At 46.4% G+C, this 22,689-nt stretch overlaps 1 protein-coding gene across 1 annotated transcript in view; it reads left to right on the top strand.

Moving 5' to 3' along the window:
• The window catches only part of ARMC9 (armadillo repeat containing 9), a gene marked incomplete in the record, with an annotated part of 103,626 nt that overhangs the window by 79,784 nt on the left and 1,153 nt on the right, over nucleotides 1-22,689 (top strand). The window contains 2 exon segments of the mRNA XM_078785976.1: nucleotides 2,119-2,186; nucleotides 2,564-2,659. Coding sequence (XP_078642102.1) covers nucleotides 2,119-2,186; nucleotides 2,564-2,659 — 164 coding nt within the window.

Raw genomic sequence — 22,689 nt, 5'->3', positions numbered from 1 at the left:
CAACAAGTACAACACTTGATCTGATCAGTATGAAAAAAAAAATTCTCTGCAACTGTTAGTCCGATGGACATGAAATTTTGACCACAGGAGCGCCTTTGCCTGTAGAATTTTAGTGATAATTATGATGTCATAGGTCACTTGGTATGGGCGCCATCTTGGAAAAACTTCGCACCTATATATCTCTGAAACCGCTTCATGGAAAAAAATTAAACATGGCTCATTGTCAAGTACTCCCCATGGGGAATAAGATATGTTAATGATGATGTCATCGGTACCTTCATTATGACATCATACGTCGACAGTGGCAATGCTTATTCTGATCAGTTTGAAATTTCTTGAACGTGATCTACACAACAATTACATTAGAGAACTAGAACGGCACTCAGTAGAGAGCATACCTCCACCTGGTTGGCCATATCACTCAATGGTGACGAATCACTTAAAAGATTCTACTAGCCGGATCCGGATCTTCACCAAAATTGAATCCATTCTTCCTTGTCACACACACAACCTGTCCAACAAGTTTCGTCCAAATCCATCCATAACTTTTTGAGGTATCCTGCTATATATTGGATCAAAGAAAAAAAAACCTTCAAAAACAGAAGAGTTAGCTCACACCAAGTTGACTGCAGGGTTAGTATTCTTTGAATACCATGTCGATATCTCAGGAATAAAATTGAACAATACTTCTCAGAGGAGAGTACTTTATCACCAAACTATCCTATACTAAAGTGGTAAATCATACCAAAATAATAAACGAGATGACATCTTCATGGTGTCAAGTTTTAAGAAATACCTTTCAACCTTCTTTTTCACATCGACTCAGAATTTATGTTCTTCATTGACCCTCCGTGTCTTCTTCATTCTACTTTTTGTATTTGTGAGTTGTTTTTCAATTTGCTTACACATTTTAATTACTATTTATCCACAACACCCTCAAGAATCGCATTGCTTATTGATATGATGCAAACGGGGATACTTGTCAGACATTTTATTGAAATATTATATTGCTTTCTAAAAAGTTTTCAATTTCTTGATATGGTCAAAAATAGTTTGTATCTTTGTTATGTTAGTTGTATAACCTAATTTCCAATGGCTTATGGTTATCTTTAGTCCGTCCACTGCATAGCAGGAGACGGGTTTTGTAATCACTTCTGTGTGTGTCTGTCGATGTGTATGTCTTTGTGTATGTCTGTTTGTGTGTGTGTGAGTGGTGTGTGAGTGGTGTGTTTGTGTGTGTCTGTCCGGGCCGTAACTTATTTATCATTTGAGCTGTTATCAAATTTTCACCAAAGCTTTATTACGATAATACGGAGAAAGCAAATTAATAATTTTATCAGAAGGTCAAAGGTCAAGGTTGGTAAAATTACCCATTTTCACCAAATCTTTATTATGATAGTGCGGAGAAAGCAAATTAATAATTTTATCAGAAGGTCAAAGGTCAAGATTGGTAAAATTACCCATTTTCACCCGATTGACCTGAAATTTAAAGAATTTGCATATCGGGCCAATGAATTGGTTCACTAATGAAAAGGTAGGATTCAATTGTTCTTTTTAGATGAAAAGGTCAAAGGTCGAGGTTGCATAAAATCGTCAATTTTCATCCAAATTTGAAAGATTTGCATATTGGTCACATAATTGGTTCACCAATCAAAAGCAAGAAATTGATTTTTTTTTCTTTTTTTTCTACATTTAAAGCTCAATGGTCAAGGTTGCATGAAATCATCAATTTAAATTCTGTATTTTTTTTTAACTGTCTTTATTATTTTGAGCAGAAGAAGAAGAAGACATATGAATACAAATGGATGCGGACGGGCTTTGCATTTTCAGATTATTTCTAGTTTATTTTGGCTTTATACAACCAGAATGCATTATTTTTAAAAAAAATAGTACTGTATCTCAGAAGGCAGTGATAGAGGCACATATTAATCTTTTAAAAATGTACTACATGTACTACCAAATGTACTGTATGTCAAGATTAATGTCATACTTTTTTTTGCATTTGCTCTATTATTTACATTCACACTGAAATGTTATTTTTTAAATCAGTCCTCTTCCTCTTTAAAAACAAATTTTTTTAATATTCAAAATGTTTTTATGAAACTTGTTCTTTTGCAGCAGAAAATGAAGCGGATGATAAATGTGATTCAGATGACGGGAGCGATAGTGATGGCGACGAGGGACAGGTACAATGAGATGAAACTTTTGTTTTGTGGATGCAGATGTATTTGAGCATGTGGTCCATCCTAAGTGTTTATTCCAGATAGACGTCAGTCAATTTGCAAGGAGTTGTTGCTTTGATAAGTGTATTGACAATAGAAAAGAAAAGTTATCAACAAAAGTAAAAATACTGGTCAAAAATTATGACTCTGGTAATGATGTTGTAGCCTATGGTATTTGGTGAGGCACTCATGATTGGGAGCAAAGATGAAGCTTTTTATTTCTATGAAACATTTCAGGTAATTTGATGACGATTTTATGCTATTTGTGTTCAATTCTCAAAGTATGCCGATCGGGAATTTGAGCTTCTCAGTGATTTACCCTCGTACATATGGTTTCACAGGATCTAGATGTGCTCCCCGAGGATGCGGACTGGCCAGAGGTTACAGATTTGGGTGCAGGGGAGGGTTCAGGAAAGGATCTCCTCCAAAAGTATCAGGTAATAATCCCTATTGTTTCCCAGCATTAAGTTTCTTACCTGCTGTTTCACTGAGATGACATTTTTTGATTTTCTTCATTCTGCATTTGTATCTCTTCACGAATTATTCTACAATTCCAAATGTATCTCACTGTGGTAAACTTCCCTCATTTGGCAGCTCATTCTTTCATTAGCCGCTTGTGAACTTGTGACGGTCAAGTGGTTGTGGGCTGGTATTGCATATTTTATATCATACAGTGCTTACATCAATATTCAATTTTTAAGTGGTGAAGCTGCTTCAATATTTGGCTATGTCCTTCTTCCTTCCGTCCATCAATTAAAATAACGAAGAAGAACCTTTCTAACCCACCGTGTTTGATTCTAAAGAGTTCTAAAGTGTAATTCTAATAGGTTCTAAAGGTAATTCCAAAGGGTTGTAAAAAGGGTAACTCCAATGCAATCTGAAAGGTGTTGCTAAGCTCTTTGTCAGATGCAAGATGCATGTCTGTCAGACTTCAAGTATATGCGTTTGATTTTAAAGTAAAACTAGATGGTATTCATAGAATACTTACCCTGCGCAGTCAACTTGGTGTGAGCCAACTCTTCTGTTTTTGAACATTTCTTTTTTTTTTGATCCAATATGGCTGCCAGACCATGTGTGTGATGACATCATAAATTTATACTCTCTAATATAATTGTTGCATAGATCGCGCTCAATAAATTTCAAACCGATCAGACGAAGCGTTGGCCCTGTCGAATTATGACGTCATTGGTGCCGTCATAATTATGGCACCAATGACGTCATCGTTAACAACACCTATTACGCATGCGGAGTTATTTACAATGAGCCACGTTTCTATTTATTCCATAGAGCGGTTTTGGAGATATAGAGGTGCAACGTTTTTGGGTTTTTTCCAAGATGGCGCCTGTAACATATGACCAATGACGTCATGATTATCATTAAAATATTCCAAAGGAGGAGGCGCTCCTATGGTGAAAAGTTCGAGTCAATCGGACCCAGAATTGCAGAGAAAAAAAAAATCATACTGTTCGAATCGAGCGTTGTACTTGTCGAATTATTACGTCATAATTAAGGCACCGATGACATCATCATCAACATATCTTATTCCCCATGGGCAGTACTTGGCAATGAGCAATGTTTCCCTCTTTTCCATTGAGCGGTTTGGGAGATAGAGATGTAACTTTTTTCCAAGATGGCGTCCGAACCACGTGACCTATGACGTCATAATTATGAATAAAAAATTTCTACAGGCGGAGGCGCTCCCATGGTAAAATTTCGTGTCAATCGGAACAACGGTTGCCGAGAAATGAATTTTTAAAATGCAGACAGGCACACGTATGGCACACGGCACATGTACGGCACATGGTACGGCACATGGCACACGTACGCACCCGATTGCTTAACCCCGATTTTCGCTTTGATAGTGCAGGGTAATAAATTATATTAGTAACAATAAATGGGAATGTTGGGACAACAAAATGCGTGATATTTCCTCTGGTTCTCGGCAAACTTGTGATGTGTATGGAGAGGAGTTGTCATGGGAGAATTGTTTTTTTTTTACAAAAGGGAAACGAAAGTGAAATAAATATCTATTTAAAAATCAAAGAACAAGGAAAAAAAACACAAAATATGTGTTGATTCTTAGATTTTTCACTTCACATTCCTTTGTGAAGAGGTGCACCATTCGTTTCGGCATCAAATAAATCCCATCCACTTACAAGGCCTTCATTCAAAGCTTGATGGAGTATTACTACCCCATCTGGGCCCATCGCGTAATAGGCTCATTAATTAGCTCGGTGGGTATCAAGCAGTAGCTCGGCCATCCAAATTACCATCTAAGGATAATATTGGTACACCGCCGGAGGGTACGTTCCCCGATTGGAGAAGTCACGTGATGCAGGTAAATGGTGTCAGGTAAACGGTAGGACCCTGATATCGTGCGACGGACCAATTGGCGTTCGTAGTTGCTTAGCAACCTGCCGTGGTACGAATGTATTCGTGCGCGGCAGCCTCAGGTCTGGTAAGTTTTGTCCGAGGGAACGGAGGCTAAGACTACGTTCTCCACGCTCATTATGAACATTCATTTTTTCTTCCATTCCCTCAATTTTATTAGTTTGGGCATTCATTTGTTCCTTCATGCCATTAATATTAGTGTCCATTCATCCCATATATTTTTCCAACATGGCCTGGAGGCATTTCCAACATGGCCTGGAGGCATTTCCAACATGGCCTGTTCCCTGCATCTTCGGTTCCACCATTGTGGGGTATGGAGGCTCGGGACGGGGGAGGTTTATACCCTATCCTCATTATCTGAATCTACCCGCGGCTCGCTTCCTAGCATCTCGGTCCCCTCCAGCCGTTCCACCATTTCTTTTTTCGTTCAGCCGCGTTTCCCCGTGCGCGTTTTTATTTACCTCAGAATTTATTTTTTTTCTTTAACTCTTCTGATGCCGTGCATCTTCCTGACACCAATTCATTATGAATTTGGAAAACTCGGCCACTACAACCACCTCTCCGTTGATGGTATAGAGGTGATCGTTATAATTTCGATTTAAAATTTTATTTTTCAACCTCAGCATGATTGGATCGTGGTTGTCCTGTTGGATTCAAAAATCCCAACTCCTGCACACCATTTGGTATCAGAAGTTTCGAATCCCACTCCTGACACAATTTGGTATCAGAAGGTTTGAATCCCACTCCTGACACAATTTGTCATGTCACCAGCGATTAAGACCGCTGGATGATGAATGGCCGAACGTTTTTACTCCCGAGGCGAACTCCCGGATTTTTGGCGGTATAACGCGCATGAGATGGAGGCTACGAAACGTTTACCTGAACGGAACAAAAGCCACACGGGTTTATTCCCGAACCCACGACAAAGATCCCACGATCAGAGCTGTCTCCCTTGACATATCACGGGCCTTTGATACGGTCTGGCACCCAGCTCTGCTCACCAAACTCTCCTCCTATGGTATCCATGGAAATCTCCATGCATGGCTTGCGGACTTCCTCTCTGGTCGTAGTCAATGTGTGGCCCTGAATGGATTTCTCTCATCTCCCCTTCCTGTTGAGGCTGGAGTTCCCCAAGGAAGTGTGCTGGGCCCTGTGCTTTTTCTGGTCTTTATCAATGATCTCTCCGACTCCCTGGAAAATCCTCTCTATCTCTTTGCTGATGACTCCACTCTCTGCCGCTCCATTCCTCTTCCCTCAGATCGGCAGCCTGCAGCCTCCTCACTCTCTGAAGACCTGGACAAAATCACAGACTGGTCAAACAAGTGGAACATGTCTTTCAATCCTGACAAATCTCACTCTCTTACTATGTCTCTCCGAAAAGATCGACTGGACAACCCTCCCATCTACTTATCAACTCCAAGAAGTTCTGTCGCTCAAGCTTTTGGGTCTCACTATCTGCCATGATCTTTCTTGGGAAAACCACATTTCCAAGCTGGCCTCCAAAGCCAGTCGCCGACTGGGCATCCTCCGTCGTGCGAAGTCCTTCCTCGGCACACCTGAGCTCCTCACCACATACAAGGCTTTCATCCGCAGCTCAATGGAATACTGTTCTCCCCTATGGGCTGGTGCTCCTGCCTCACACCTGGCTCGGCTTCACGCTGTTGAATCCAAAGCTTTCAAAATCATTGGAATCTCCCGCGATGAAGCTATCTCTGAGGGCCTTTCACTCACTCACCGCAGGCAGGTAGGTGGTCTTTCTGTCTTCTACCGACTCCTCTCCGGCCTTGCTCCCCCAGCTCTCTCTGTGCTCTGTCCCCCAAATATTCCTACAGGTCGCACCAGATCTGCCAGCAACCCTCTGATGGTTAAACTGCCGAAATCTCGGCTCTCTGCTCACCTTCACTCTTTCATTCCTCTTTTCTCCCGCCTCTGGAACAAACTCCCACACTCCCTTCAATCCCTCTCCTCCCTCCAGGTCTTTAAAACAGCTGTTCACCACCATCTCTTATCTTCCCCCATCCAAAACCTTGATCTTTTCTACCCCCACTAATTCACCCCAGATCCACCTTGTTTGAAATTCCAACTTCTTTCCTGGAAATCCTGGCAGTGTCCATATGTTCATACCTCTCCCACACCACCCCCCCCCCCCCCCTTCACATGCCTCCCCCCCAAAGCCCTCTCCCTCCCACAGATCTCTCGATGTCTCCATGTCTCTCGGTCCCTGCTCTCAAATGTTGTTTGTGTCCTTCCCCCTCTCTCCCCATCTTGTCTACCGCTCCCGATGTTATTTGTTTTATGTGTCTGTTTGTCTTTCTGTGTGATTTATGTTCGCTCTTTCACGAGCCTCGATCTTGTATACAAAAATAAAAATAAAAATAAAAATAAAAAAGAAACATGAAAATAAATTCAACAAATATTAATTTCATGAAAATAAACCAAAGAATGAAAATGAGTACTTCGGTGAAACTAAAATTATATTCTGAGGTACCTACACACAGTTATGAATACGACACATGGGAAGGATAACAAAATAAAAGAAAATCCCTTTTTGTCCCCCGTCGCACCTCGGAGCGAAAGGGGGACTATGGTTTTCCCCTCCGTCCGTGTGTGCGTCCGTCCGTCCGTGTGTGCAGACGTGCGTGTGTGCGTGAGCGAAGGACCGAATTCTAATTTGGTGTGTGGGTGCAACTAGGCATATGGAAGAACCCTATTGAAAATTAGGTCGCCACGTCAAAATCCAAGATGGCTGTCACCATATCTAAACCTTGTGAGCGCGATATCTTGAAAAGTAAATGTCTGAAACTTGTGAGCGGAATATCTTGAAAAATAAATGAACTACTAACTTCTAATCCGGTGTGTGGGTGTATCGAGGCATAAGGAAGAAGGCCATTGCAAATTGGGTCGCCACGTCAAAATCCAAGATGGCCGCCACCATATATATGTCTGAACCTTGTGAGTGGAATATCTTGAAAAATAAGCGAAGTACCAACTTCTAATCTGGTGTGTGGGTGTATCAAGGCATAAGGAAGAACGCTATTGAAAATTGGGTCGCCACGTCAAAATCCAAGATGGCCGCCACCATATATGTCTGAACCTTGTGAGCGGAATATCTTGAAAAATAAACCAACGACTCACTTCTAATCTGGTGCGCGACTGTATCTAGGCATAAGGAAGAACGCTATTGAAAATTGGGTCGCCACGTCAAAATCCAAGATGGCCACCACCATATATGTCTGAACCTTGTGAGCGGATTATCTTGAAAAATAAACGAACTACTAACTTCTAATCTCGTGTGTGGGTGTGTCTCCAACCCACTCGCAAATATTATCGACTCTTCCATGTTTTCTGCGTCTTCCACTTTGTCAACTCACATCACTTCACCGACGGGGGACCTAGGCGTAACGCTTGTTATAGTGCATTTAGCTCGTCCAACAAGATCGTTTGGTGAGGTCGGAAGTGGTGGCCAGCATCCAACGCTTCCCACACCTGAGCGCCCATTATGGCGCTGGCCGACAACGCGAGCGCACCGAGCCATGAAGCGAGCAGCCAAGACCGCCCTCTCAGTGTTCTCCACCACTGTTCTGGAGGGACAACATGGCCTCCAGCTCCCTTGTGCCAACAATAATCAAAGCTCCTTAATGGTCGTCGCAGAAAAATGCTCTCCTCAAAAGCACGACAAAATTGCCAAGCTTCTTCACCAGGACCAAGAGAGACATGCTCTTCTTCTTCTTTAGAAGCTTCTAGATAACCTCCCACCAACCAATGGTGAAGCTCTTTCCAACTCACCCCATGCTCCTCTCGGCCAATCACCACCCTCAGGGGCGTGGCCTACCAGCACTTTCTCCACCTCCTCATCACACCACTCCAGCGATGTGGCCTTTTTCCTTATTAGGTCCTTTGGGCTTATTAGGTCCTTAGTCTGAGTGGCTCTGCTTGGATTCTGTCGGCGGTTGTTGTTGTTTCATGGAGGTTTTCATGGCCGCCTTGTCAGCAAAACGTAAAAGGGAAATTACAGAGGGGAAATCACGTACTGGGGAAAATCAGCCTTTATCCCTACACTAATTAGCACCTCGTGTGAAGACACACAATCTTAAGCTACAGTTTCCCAACTTAAGTACATCGAGATTACTCGTCCGCATCCATGGTCCATGCTACAATGATACAGTCCTACCTTCCCTATGATATCCTCTCCTACCCCTATAAACGTAACTATATATATACACTACCGGTCAAAAGTTTTAGAACACCTCAATTTTTACAGTTTTTATTGACATTTACGCAGTTTAATGTCCAGTGAATAACCTGAAATGGTACAAAGGTAAGCAGTAAACTGCTCAAGGTTTTAAAAAAAAGTTTAGTTAGCAAAAACGGGAAAATCTTACTATAATTCACCAAATGTCCGTCCGTCTGTCTGTCTGTCTGTCCATTCGAAGGTACCATAAAAACTGCTGAACCGATCGTAACGATATTTTGGGTGGATAATCCTGGGACCTCCAGGAGTAAAATAGGCTATTTCGTTTTCCCAATTTCAGCTTTAGTCTCCAGCATTCTCAGGTTTGGACTCCTGCATAACATTCGCGTTCGCATAACGTTCATTGTGACGATGTTTTCATTGTGACGATGTTGTTTTCCCGGGTGCCGCACAAACGGCTGCACCGATCGAACTCAGTGACCTCGGACAAAGACCTTTTATAAGGACACGGGTTGAATCCCTGCTTGAGAGAATTCCAACCCCCTCGCTCGCCGCCATTACGGCCGTCTCTCCAACTTACAATCCCACAAGATATGCGGAAAGGTCAACCCAAAACCAATATAAACATCATTAAACATCATTCGTATATAAACATCATTAGAAGTAAATAATGACCCCGGCCAAAGTTCAAACGACATTTAATCTCTACGTGAGAGAATTCCACATCGCTATTTGGGCGGTGAATACGCCAACAGATCGCTGTTTCGATCGATCTTCCCAAGGCCGTAACAGCTATCGGCTCAAAATCCTTTTAACTGTTGATTTGGTACAGTTACACGTATCGGGAATTTGGTACACGTATCGGGAGTACATACGACATAGCGATTGTGAATGTGACAGCTCTGAGGCGTCTTTCGCTTGGCATCGCAGTGACGGCGAGCACCAATATGGCGGCTGTAAGATTAAAATCTGGCTTCAAGCCCCTCACCACCCAAAGCCTTCAACCAGACATATTAACACGCTCCTCCCCCTTAATTCCCGTTCTTAAAAGCAAAGCGGTAAAAATTGTTGTATCGCCATTATATATTACGAGCAACGGTACCCGCCCCAAGGGCGGGGCTTCAATTTGGAGGCGCGATTTATTTTAACACGCATTAAATATCACACGCAAATCATCAAAATCTAAACAGTATTTTTCGAATTTCACTTAAAAAAAGCACATCACTGTGATTTGATGATTTACGTGTGATATGATTTAACGGATGTTTATATGAATCGTTTAAAATTTAAAAAGCCTTCAATTTCGGATATTTTGCCTTTTTATTTGGGCCTTCCAATTGAAGCCCCACCCATAGGGCGGGGTACCGTTGCAAGTAATGTAAATTGCACAGTTATATTGTAAAAAAAAAAAGGCCTTCTTCAGGGAACAAGTAATGGGTTAACAACTTACAGCTGTTCTGCAGCAATGTCAGTAAATTAAGCCTTGAAAGTTGATGCAATCAATTCCTACAGGTGTTCCAACCTCTGCTGATTACTTGATGACAGACCCCCTGTCTGTATAAAAGCAGTATTGGAACAGACTGTTATTACACCCTCTGAAGCATTATTTGGACAATATTGCACTGCAGGAAGTAGTATATTGGAAACTGGAGGAAACTCTGAAAGGAAGAGGTCTGGCAGACCCAAAGCCACAACAGAATCAGAAGACAAGTTTCTGAGATTGCATGATAGGCGGCTCACAGGACAACAGCTTCAAGCACAGCTTAACACTGGTCGAAGTAAGCAAGTCTCAGTTTCAACTGTGAAGAGAAGACCTTGAGCTGCAGGTTTGACAGGTCGAGTGGCAGTAAGAAAGCCACTGCTAAGATTGCAACATAAGAAAAAGAGGCTTGCCTGGGCCATGAAGCACTGCCAGTGGACTACTGAAAACTGGAAGAAGGTCTTATGGACCGATGAATCAAAATTGGAAATCTTTGGTTCATCACGCAGGGTTTTTGTACGCCGTCGCGTAGGCGAAAGGATGGTTCCTCAGTGTGTGACACCAACTGTCAAACATGGAGGAGGAAGCGTGATGGTCTGGGGCTCTTTTGCTGGATCCAGAGTCGGCGACTTGCACAGAGTGACTGGCACCCTGAACCAAAAGGGCTACCACAGCATTTTGCAGTGCCATTCAATACCCTCTGTTATATGCCTAGTTGGTCAGGGCTTCCTCCTACAGCAAGATAATGACCCTAAACACACCTCCAGGCTATGTCAAAACTACCTTCGAGGAAAAGAACAAGACAGTAGGCTTCAAATCATGGAATGGCCAGCACAGTCTCCAGACTTAAACCCCATCGAGCTGGCTTGGAATGAACTGGACAGAAGGGTGAAAGCAAAGCAACCTGCAAGTGCAACACATTTGTGGGAACTTCTGCAACAGTGTTGGGAAGAACTTCCCGAACAATATTTGATTTCCATTGAAGAAAGAATGACACGAGTGTGTTCAGCGGTTATATCTGGAAAGGTGGCTACTTTGCTGAGTCAAAATTTTAAATTAAATTTTGTTAAACAAAATGATTCTACGATTTATTTTTGATCTCCAATTGTTTATTTGTTCTATGCTTAATTTCAGCATACATTGAGACATTAAACTGTGTAAATTTCAATAAAAACTGGAAAAATTGAGGTGTTCTAAAACTTTTGACTGGTAGTGTATATACATAGTAAATGACCAAAAGTATGTCGACACCCCCTTCTAATTAGTGGATTCGGCTGTTTCAGCCACACCCATTGCTGACAGTTATATATAATCAAGCACACAGTCATGCAATCTCCATAGACAAACATTGGCAGTAGAATGGGCCGTACTGAAGAGCTCAGTGACTTTCAACGTGGCACCGTCATAGGATGCCACCTTTCCAACAAGTCAGTTCGTCAAATGTCTGCCCTGCTAGAGCTGCCCCAGTCAACTGTAAGTGCTGTTATTGTGAAGTGGAAACGTCTAGGAGCAACAATAGCAAAGCCGCGAAGTGGTAGGCCACACAAGCTCACAGAGCGGGACCGCCAAGTGCTGAAGCGTGTAGCATGTAAAAATCCTCGGCCCCAGTTGTTCCTCGGTTGCAACACTCACTACCGAGTTCCAAACTGCCCCTGGAAGCAACGTCAGCACAACAACTGTTCATTAGGAGCTTCATGAAATGGGTTTCCATGGCCGAGCAGCCGCACACAAGCCTAAGATCACCATGCACAATGCCAATCGTCAACTGGAATGGTGTAAAGCTCGCCGCCATTGGACTATGGAGCAGTGGAAACGTGTTCTCTGGAGTGATGAACCAAGCTTCACCATCCGGCAGTCCGACGGATGAATCTGGGTTTGGCAGATGCCAGGAGAACGCTACCTGTCCGAATGCATAGCGCCAACTGCAAAGTTTGGTGGGGGAAGAATAATGGTCTGGGGCTGTTTTTCATGGTTCAGGCTAGGCCCCATAGTTCCAGTGAAGGGAAATCTTAACGCTCCAGCATACAATGACATTATAGACGATTGTGTGCTTCCAACTTTGTGGCAACAGTTTTGGGAAGGCCCTTTCCTGTTTCAGCATGACAATGCCCCCATGCACAAAGCAAAGTCCATACAGAAATGGTTTGTCGAGATCGGTGTGGAAGAAATTGACTGGTCTGCACAGAGCCCTGACCTCAACCCCATCGAACACCTTTGGGATGTATTGGAACGCCGACTGCGAGCCAGGCCTAATCGCCCAACATCAGTGCCCGACCTCACTAATGCTCTTGTGGCTGAATGGAAGCAAATCCCTGCAGCAATGTTTCAACATCTAGTGGGAAGCCTTCCCAGAAGAGTAGAGGATGTTATCGCAGCATAGGGGGGACCACCTCCATATTAATGCCCATGATTTGGGAATGAGGTGTTTGATGTTTGGGTGTCCACATACTTTTGGTCATGTATGTATATATATATTGTTGTGGATATGGGAATTGTGTTTTTTTTTATTGTTGTAAAATATCACCCTCCTTCCTCCATTTGTTGTGTATAAAGGTCAAAGGTCGTTCCCGTAGTTATTCCATATATAATCACGTAGCCAATCATAGATTTCCTCCTTGTTCAGTAGTTATCTCCTTATTATGTGTATTAGGTTAAGGTTCTGTCTTCCCACTAGTAACGCTGCATTGCACCGAATTCAAATAAGGTAGAATCCCCTTTCAATTGCCCCCAAAACGCAATTGCCGGCAGCGTTCGCTGCCCTTTGGCTGGGGCTCGCTCGAATCACCCCAAACTCCATTAGCCACGAGGTACACTCGGAGAAGAAGGGCGTGGTCGCCCATCGTCATCAGGGGCGGAGAAAAAGAGCCCGTGCCAGCCAACCGGCACTGCAGTGAGCAGCCCGGTAGGTGTGTCCTGGAGGCCGGCGGCTTGATCGCCCCAGGCGATATAAAAGCGCACGTGAAGCCTTTTCGCGGCAGATGCGTGACCCAGCTGAGTTCTGCACAAGCGATTTTTCTGCAGAGAGCCGCTTCAACCGGCCCCGTTTCAACCTACCAAACGGAGCCCTGACGCGCTGCTGTGAACCAACCTGCCGGTGCGCGGTGTACAGCCAAATACTTGGAGCTGCCGGCTCCTCGCTTCCCGCCCGGAGTGGACCTGCTCGCTGTGCCCTGTGATTCCACCTGCTCATCCCTCCAAACCATTCCTGCCATTCCATCCTTCGGTGTACGTGAGTTTGTTTTGTTTGTTCTGTCCTGGGGTTGTAAGTAAGACTGCCATAGGTAAGCTAGCGTTGCACTGTGTCCTTCTGGTCCGTCCCTCTTTCTGTAATTATTTTCTTATTCTTCCTTCTCCCTTGGTTTCTTTGAATTGTAAATAGTAGTAATAAATTATATTCGTATTTCCTACTTTTGTTCTGCTTCTTCTTCACATCCGTGTCGTTTTAGTGATTTCCCAATTGAATACCTGTGGCACGATTTGGCCAACGTCCAGGAATCGGGTCTAGTAATTGGTAATAGTTCGTGCCGCGGTTGCTAAAACCGCTCGGCAATTAACATCTGTCCGCGGTACGAACGGGGCTGCACACCTGCCTTTCCGGAGGTAGCTGTGTAGCGTCAGGAGTGGAGACGGCCAGTGAAAATAGAAGGGGGGATTAACCCCCCCCCCTCCCCCTTAAGGGGAGTGCCGTACTCTGGTTCCGTAACAATATATATATATATATATATATATATATATATATATATATATATATATACATATATATATACATATACATATACATATTGTTACGGACACGACTTAGATGTTATGATGGGCCGAGCGGAATGGCCGCCGTGTTCGCACAAGTTACCCGATTATACTCGAACGTTGGCCGAGTCGCGCTACGCTAGATCAATGAAGGAAAGGACACAACGGCTAGGTTAAATGACACGACACCAGGGGTACAGTTCTCAAGGCCTCCGGAGGAGGTTATATTAGTTCGGAACGTTTAGATTACAGGGATGAGAGAGACAGCATAGGAAGATAGGCACTTAGACACACTTATCTTATTCCCGACAGACCACAGATAAACGGGACAAAACTGACTCACACGGGGATTGATGGCAAGGAGGGGCAGGTATTCGATGGCTCAAGGTGCACCTTGGCTCAGGGGCAAAATCGACCCGGTCCGGTCCAAAGATGCGGGGAGGTCGCTCAGCGCTCGGAGGTCGCGACTTGTCTTTCCAAGCTGGGGGCGCATCTCCCCTCACGTCCGGTAAGTGGCTGCGCATATCCGGCGGGGAGTGACACGCCCTCGGCTCGTTAGCTCCGCCCCAGATGGAATCGGCCCGCCGCTTCTCACTGGCTGCGGGGGGGTTACCGGGCTCCGCCCCTGACGAGGAGCTGACAGCCAGCCCCTTCGTGGTATCCCCGTGGAGCGCATGGGCAATGGCGGCTAACCAAGCCGGAGTGAGGACGCACACTCCCCGCGCCGCGCCGCGCCGCCCCCCTCTGTTGTTGTAGTTGTTGTTGTAGTTGTTGTTGTTGTATGAGATGATGGGAGGATGCGGAGATGAGGTTGGGGGGGAGGTATTGGGAGGTCCTAAACTCACTACTGGTGCCATACAATCACATTCTGGTGCAACGAAGAGTCAGAATTAATGGAAACGAGTCCTTAACTGACATAGACTAAGAATAACTCGCAAGAGGTCCGAAAGTTGTCTACGTGAGATGCGGTGGACCTGGGCACGACATTTAATGGGGGAAGAAGGGGAAGGTCGGTTCTACAGAGTGTTGTTTACAGACAATGGGACTAGGGAATGGGGGATTGGGGATAGTTGGGGAGTATTGGGGAAATAGGGGAATATTTACAAGCGGATATGGAGGCCAAATCCCATATCCGCAACATTGCACCCTTCTCTACCCTCGGGGCGTCCCGACCCGATAAATTTTTACCTATTTTAGTGTGGCACTCAGATGTAGTTCCCTCTACTATTAACTCTACCCTGAGTGCGACAGTTTTACAGATATTCACAAATGAGTAAATATGTCCCCCTGCGACGTTGCACCCTTCTCCTCACAGAAACACACCCACAGGATAACCGAATCGCGGAAAGAATTCGCAAACTAAACATACAGCCGGTAGGGAGCATTATTTACATAAGACTACGCTGATATTTACACTACGATCCAGGACCTGTTTTTGGAGGAACACATGCAGATGTTATGCAAAGAGAGAGCACGCATGCCAGCATCGATACACCAACCCACGAGTGCTCTGTGGCCTTACGGCCTTTAATAATGTGCAGAGCACCCCTTCCAAGCACCAAAAGCACCACCCCAAGCACCAATCGGTGCAGTCACCATTGTTCATTAAAATAAAAACAACAACCCCTAACCCTGCAGGTGTCTCTTGCTCTTCGTGTGGTGCACTTGGCCTTCTTGCTTCCTTCAAAAATAAAGAAAGGCGCCAACCGCGTCCATTTCTTTATTGTGGCCGTCAGGGGGCCAACTATTAGTGGTTCACCTGTTTGGCATAGGTGCCACGTTGACCCAGAGGTCCATCAATGGGTGGTGCTTGGCCGCAAAAGAACTGCGGTCCATTGTGGGTGGCCACCAACATTGCGGTCCATATGGTGTATCGATCCAGGCAGCAAGCAGCGAAAGTGCAGGCCCACAACTGCGGAGCCAGCACCTCTCTCTCCTCTCTCTCTGCCCCAAAGCCAGATCCTCGGAGGTGGGAGACAAAAGAAGCAGACAAGTGAGTAAGGTGGTAAGGGCGCAAAAGTGCACGCAATGCAAGGTAATGCACACTGGGGGCACATGGGAACCAGGTGAGACAGGTACGTTCCTACCGTACGCCCCCCCCCCCCCACCAGGTAACCTACATGGCCCCTCCCTTACCCCTTACTGTATCCACAAAACACAACACTACCCATAAACATCTACTTTACAAATCAACAAACGTCCCTACTGTCTTCCCCGTTCCTCCCATAAACCAAATTCGTCTTCTCTCCCTCCTAACCAATCAAATTTGCCATTTTCAACTCTCATCAAAATTTGCCATCTCCAACTCAACATCATAATTTGCTATCACCAATTCATCATCAGTCCCTCCTAGGGAGGGAGAGATGGAATCACCCCAATGTCTCATCCACGTCGTGATGCGTCTCACAAATCCACACAGCAATCCTTACTTCCTGCAACACAAAACAAAGAAAACACAGGTGTGGCGTCATCATCATCACCACAGGTAAGTGGCTGCGTATGGTGCGACAGGTTCATCAATCCTAACTATTTCCTAAATGACTTTAACAACTTTACATTACCCGGGGTCTTTCTCCTGCCAATCCATTGGCCAACTTACACTATGGGTTCTAAAAACCAATTCCCATTGACCAACTGTGGTGCTTTTCAATTTGGGGTCTCACTCCCCCGATTCATCTCCCGGTGCCCTCGCACAATTTCTGGGCTGTGGCGTGTACCTCTCCCAGCGGGTCTACCCACCTGCACACCTCCACCACTGCAGTTGCCTCCGAGCTTACCTGCTCCTCACCCTAACCTAACTACCTGGGGAAGGCCCTCTGGCGCTCTCCCCACTCGGTGCCCTCTCTGGCACTGGGCTACCCGGGTCCGTCCTCCGGATCCTCGGGCCCCACTGACACTAACGGCTCCCAGAGCCCACCTGCGGCCTCACCTGGCCGACATCCTCACAGTGGTGGAGTGCCCAACCAACTACACACACTAACAGGCTACACGCCCAGCCATTTCCACAACACTAATGCACCCATCCACAACACCATTCTGCAACCGCACCACAAATGCCAATATCCAACCACAATTTACCTATACCCTCTACCTAACACTTACACTACCCGCCCCGGGTACTCGTGAAAGGGGTCCACTCTTCCCCCATCCACACCTTCGCACCATGCACACCACTCCGTACCACTTACTCCAACTCTCCCCACACACCTTTACTTGCACACCTGTGCTCTCACACCTGGTGCCACCTGCACCCTTCTCTCCCCAAGCGCATTCGCGCTGATCCACAACACTCATTACTCACACACTGCTCCACACACCTGTCCAGTTGCACACCTGTGCAATCACACCTGTTCAATTCTCAACCACACGGCATCATCTCATCTAACTACTCCCCTCTGAAACTTGCGCTTCCCAGTCGTCCCTTTAAACTATTGCGCTCCCACGTCATTATCAACCACACTAAACTACCTGCGTCCCCACTACAGGTATCAGTCACTAACTAATCTTAACGTTACCTCCTGTCATCTTCGCTAGATCCCTATCAATATCTTAACCCACCCGGGCTAGTCTTCACTGCCATACACCCCATAAACTATTGCTCCTTTGCCCCCACATGGGAAGGATGGTGGATTTGCCATCCCACCACATCGGGGGTCTCTCACTACCAATTTTGCACATCAAATTTCAACAAATTAAAAATTTGCCAATCACTGCCCATCATCTGCCAATCATTACTGCCAATCCCTTGCCAATCATCAAATTTTGTTTTTTTTCTAATTTTGGGGCCAAAACACTAACCTCATCACACAGTCTACTCACTAATGCCTCTCGGTGCGCCAATTCCTGTCCAAAGCCCGGCTTCGTACAGCCAAGCCATGAATGCGGGTTGTTTGGTGCCAGCGGCTGGATACGTCCCGCATTCGGTGCAGGGAAGGAGGTTTACCCGGGCCGAGATCCCACGCACCATCTCGGCGTGGAGCCATCCAATGGCTCGATCTCGACCTGCCGGAATGCCTCAACAAAAAGTGGTCGCCATGACGACCCTTCCTATCCAGCCGCCCGCTCCGCCTAGTGGAGCACGGACGCGGCCGTTCAAAGCGAGGCCCAGCACGCACCGAGGGCCCGATTCGGCTATAAGTCGACCTAACCGCTGCTCCGTTTAACGTCGATGCTTCACCTGCATGCTTACACCCCGCAGCCCGTTCCTTGCTCACACATCCAGCCGTCTCCATGCTCCTCGTACCTTTCCTTACACACCCAGGTACCCTCATTCCACTCACAGCCTTGGTCACACACCTGACCACCGAACACTTTGGCACACATTCGTTGGTCGCACACCTCACCAACACACCTCTTCGCGCCCCCTCCTCGGTCACCTCCTCTGTGACAATCACAGGTGTGCTCTCATTCGCACACCCAACCACGTGCCTCACTACCAACTCAAATGTGCCTTCCCACACACGCTCTACCATTCCAGGTGTGCATCCTTCCATTCCAGGTGTACATCCTCGCTCACCTGTCACAACCAACTCACGCTCCGTTTCACTCTCACTACTCTCACCTCCATTCTTGACAGCGCACTCACCCTTACTCTCGACAGCGCACTCTTTCCTCACGCACCTGTCCGTTACACACCTTTCTCGCGCACACTCTCCCGTTACACACCTTTCTGTAACACTCACCACAGGTGTGCATTCTTCCTTGCCTTTGACAGCGCACTCTTTCCCCATGCACCTGTCCGTCACACACCTTTCTCGCGCACACTCCTGCGCACACTCTCCCGTCACACCCTCTGTAACACTTACCACACCGCGCTTCCATGTGCTCCCTCGCACACGCGCTACGACCGACTCACTCTCGCCAGCACCCTCACTCCTTGGCACGCACTTTTTCCTCACACACCCCAGAGTCGGACTTTCTCGCACACCTCCTTTTTCGCACACCAGACCTGTCGCACACTTCACCAACAGCCTCTCACGAACACCCGGGTCCATCTCGACCCCCAAGCTTCTTAAATCCCCTGGCGCATCATACGCACGACCATATTGGTCACCACTTACACCGGGTCCTCTTCCTCTTCGCTTCTCCTCCATCACCTGTGAATCCCTCATCCGGTTAATGAGCACATCATCACGATCCAAACACAGACTTTGGACCAATTCTTTTATCTCCTCTTTTATCTCTTTCTTATCCTCTCTCCGTCGCTTCTTAATTTCGCTCACCCCTTCTTCCACTTCTTCTAATTTCTGCTTCACCTCCTTCATTCCCCGGTACGTCTCCTCAAGCTCGTCCTCTAAGGCTACCTTGACCGTTTCCATGTGCGTCCTCACCTGCCGGTCCTTCGTCTCCATTACCTCTATCACCTCGTCCAACCTCGTTGTCAGTCCCTCACGTACCATCTGACATTCCCTCTTCGTCGCTACCAAATCATCTTTTAGTTCTTTCTGTGTCGCTTTTAACCCTCCTATTACCGCAGTGTTCCTTTGTACCTGCTCCACTAACTCCGTCTGTCCAACCGTCAGCTGCTCCACCTCCTGCGTCAGGTCCTCTATGCCCCCTTGTAACTTTACAGTCCCCTTTCTCACCTCCTTCTCCATGTGCTCCTTACAGTGCCTCACCTCCTCGCGCACTCCTCCGACCTCCTCACTCACACCTCTTCTGATCTCCTCTCCCATCACTTGCATCTCCTGCCCAGATGCCACCCTCATCTGCTCCATTTCCTCCCTGTGAGCATCCAGTTTGGTCTCTACCCCCATTCTGACCCCCTCTATCTGCTGCCCCATTTGTTTAACTTCCCTTTCCGCTTGGTTCCTCATGTCCCTCAATTTGCCTTCCATCCTGTTTTCTAACCCCTCTAACCCCTTTTGCATCCCTTCCATTTGATTCTCTTGAGCGGCCATTCTGTTTTCTACCCCCATTAACCCCTCCTGTATTTCCCCTAATCTATTGTCTAATTTCCCAAATTTCTTGTCTAATCCCTTAAAATTATTGTCTAACCCCTCACTGGTACCCCTCGCTTCGTCCCTCATTGCCCCCATTTGGCCCTCTAATCGCTCACTATCAGCCCTCATTCCCACAATTTGGTTTCCCAACCGCTCACCCAATCGCTCAATTTGGCTCCCCATACTCATCTGTACAGCTGCCTGTAGCTGCGCAATGAGGGCCTGCATGTCAATCGGCTGCATGTTAAAGCCCGTTGATACAGCGGGCTCGGCTACCGCGCGCTCTTGCGAGGCGCCATTTTGCGCGCCCATAACGTCGGGCGCAACGACGCTATTTTGTGCGTCTGCTACCCTCACTGCTTCGCTCTCCTCATGTCCCTCAATTTGGTCCTGGATCGACCCTGCCTCACTCTCCTCTACCGGACCCCAGCCGACTTGGTCTGCCATAGCGCGACTTTCAAAATTCGGGTTTTTATATTTTGTAAAACACAATCAAATTTCGCCGTTATAATTTCGAGCGCGTAAAACGCGCTCCGGATCGAATCTCACTCCTCGACACCAATTGTTACCCTCATGGTACAATTGGTGTTCCAAAATTTGGGCTAAATGAATTTAGTCCCAGGTCCGAATCCCACTCCTGACACCAATTGTTACGGACACGACTTAGATGTTATGATGGGCCGAGCGGAATGGCCGCCGTGTTCGCACAAGTTACCCGATTATACTCGAACGTTGGCCGAGTCGCGCTACGCTAGATCAATGAAGGAAAGGACACAACGGCTAGGTTAAATGACACGACACCAGGGGTACAGTTCTCAAGGCCTCCGGAGGAGGTTATATTAGTTCGGAACGTTTAGATTACAGGGATGAGAGAGACAGCATAGGAAGATAGGCACTTAGACACACTTATCTTATTCCCGACAGACCACAGATAAACGGGACAAAACTGACTCACACGGGGATTGATGGCAAGGAGGGGCAGGTATTCGATGGCTCAAGGTGCACCTTGGCTCAGGGGCAAAATCGACCCGGTCCGGTCCAAAGATGCGGGGAGGTCGCTCAGCGCTCGGAGGTCGCGACTTGTCTTTCCAAGCTGGGGGCGCATCTCCCCTCACGTCCGGTAAGTGGCTGCGCATATCCGGCGGGGAGTGACACGCCCTCGGCTCGTTAGCTCCGCCCCAGATGGAATCGGCCCGCCGCTTCTCACTGGCTGCGGGGGGGTTACCGGGCTCCGCCCCTGATGAGGAGCTGACAGCCAGCCCCTTCGTGGTAACCCCGTGGAGCGCATGGGCAATGGCGGCTAACCAAGCCGGAGTGAGGACGCACACTCCCCGCGCCGCGCCGCGCCGCCCCCCTCTGTTGTTGTAGTTGTTGTTGTAGTTGTTGTTGTTGTATGAGATGATGGGAGGATGCGGAGATGAGGTTGGGGGGGAGGTATTGGGAGGTCCTAAACTCACTACTGGTGCCATACAATCACATTCTGGTGCAACGAAGAGTCAGAATTAATGGAAACGAGTCCTTAACTGACATAGACTAAGAATAACTAGCAAGAGGTCCGAAAGTTGTCTACGTGAGATGCGGTGGACCTGGGCACGACATTTAATGGGGGAAAAAGGGGAACGTCGGTTCTACAGAGTGTTGTTTACAGACAATGGGACTAGGGAATGGGGGATTGGGGATAGTTGGGGAGTATTGGGGAAATAGGGGAATATTTACAAGCGGATATGGAGGCCAAATCCCATATCCGCAACAATATATATATCGGCACAGTATATAAAGTCTACACCCCCTTCATAAATTTTTTCACCTTTTGTTGCCTTGGAGCCTGGAAATAAATTGCATTAAATCAGACTTTTTCCACCATTATTTACACATCGTAACCCACAACTTCCAAGTGAAAAACAAATTTTACAAATATCAGAAAATTTATAAAAAATACAAAACTGGATTATGTTGGTTTGACAATTTATTGTTTTTGGTTTTTTTCAATGGGATATTGCCCACCACAAAGCCAGAAGGCCACTCAAGGTGGGGGCTACACAAATAAAACAAAAGCAGGACAACAAGAGGACGCTTTGGATTGAAACAAGACAAATGTAAAAAGTTGTCTCTTCACAGAACAAAAAGGGCTGGGAGGTGTTAACCCGTCTGATTCGAGACAACAGTGCCTCTATCCCTATTAAAGTGTCCACCCCTCCCCCCCCCCCCCCCCCCCCCCGAGTTCGTACTTGGTGGAAACACCTTTGACAGCAATTACAGCTATCATGATGAACAGCTGAGTCTGTTGGGATAGGTCTCTACCAACTTTGCACACCTTCATTGGGCAATATTTGCCCATTCTTCTTTACAAAACTGTTCAAACTCAGTCAAGTTGCATAGGGAGCTTTGATGGACAGCAAACTTCAAGTCATGCCACAGATTTTCAATTAGATTTAGGTCATGGCTTGGACATTTATATATTTTTGTTCCTTAGCCACACCAGTGTAGCTTGGGCTGTGTGCTTCGGATCGTTGTCACGTTGAAAGGTGAACTTCCATCCCAATTTCAGTTTATTGCAGAGGGCAGCATGTTTCCCTCTCAGATATTTTTGTATTTTTCTCCATCGATTTTCCCTTCTATCCCGACGAGTGCCCCAATCCCTGCTGATGAGAAAGTTCCTGCCGTGCATACGTCAGTGATAGGTTTTCATTACCGGTATCACGATGACTGAAGAAC

Source organism: Myxine glutinosa, chromosome 10, assembly GCF_964187855.1.
Source record: "Myxine glutinosa chromosome 10, kmMyxGlut1.1, whole genome shotgun sequence".
NCBI lineage: Eukaryota > Metazoa > Chordata > Myxini > Myxiniformes > Myxinidae > Myxine > Myxine glutinosa.
This window is presented reverse-complemented; position numbering and strand designations above follow the sequence as displayed.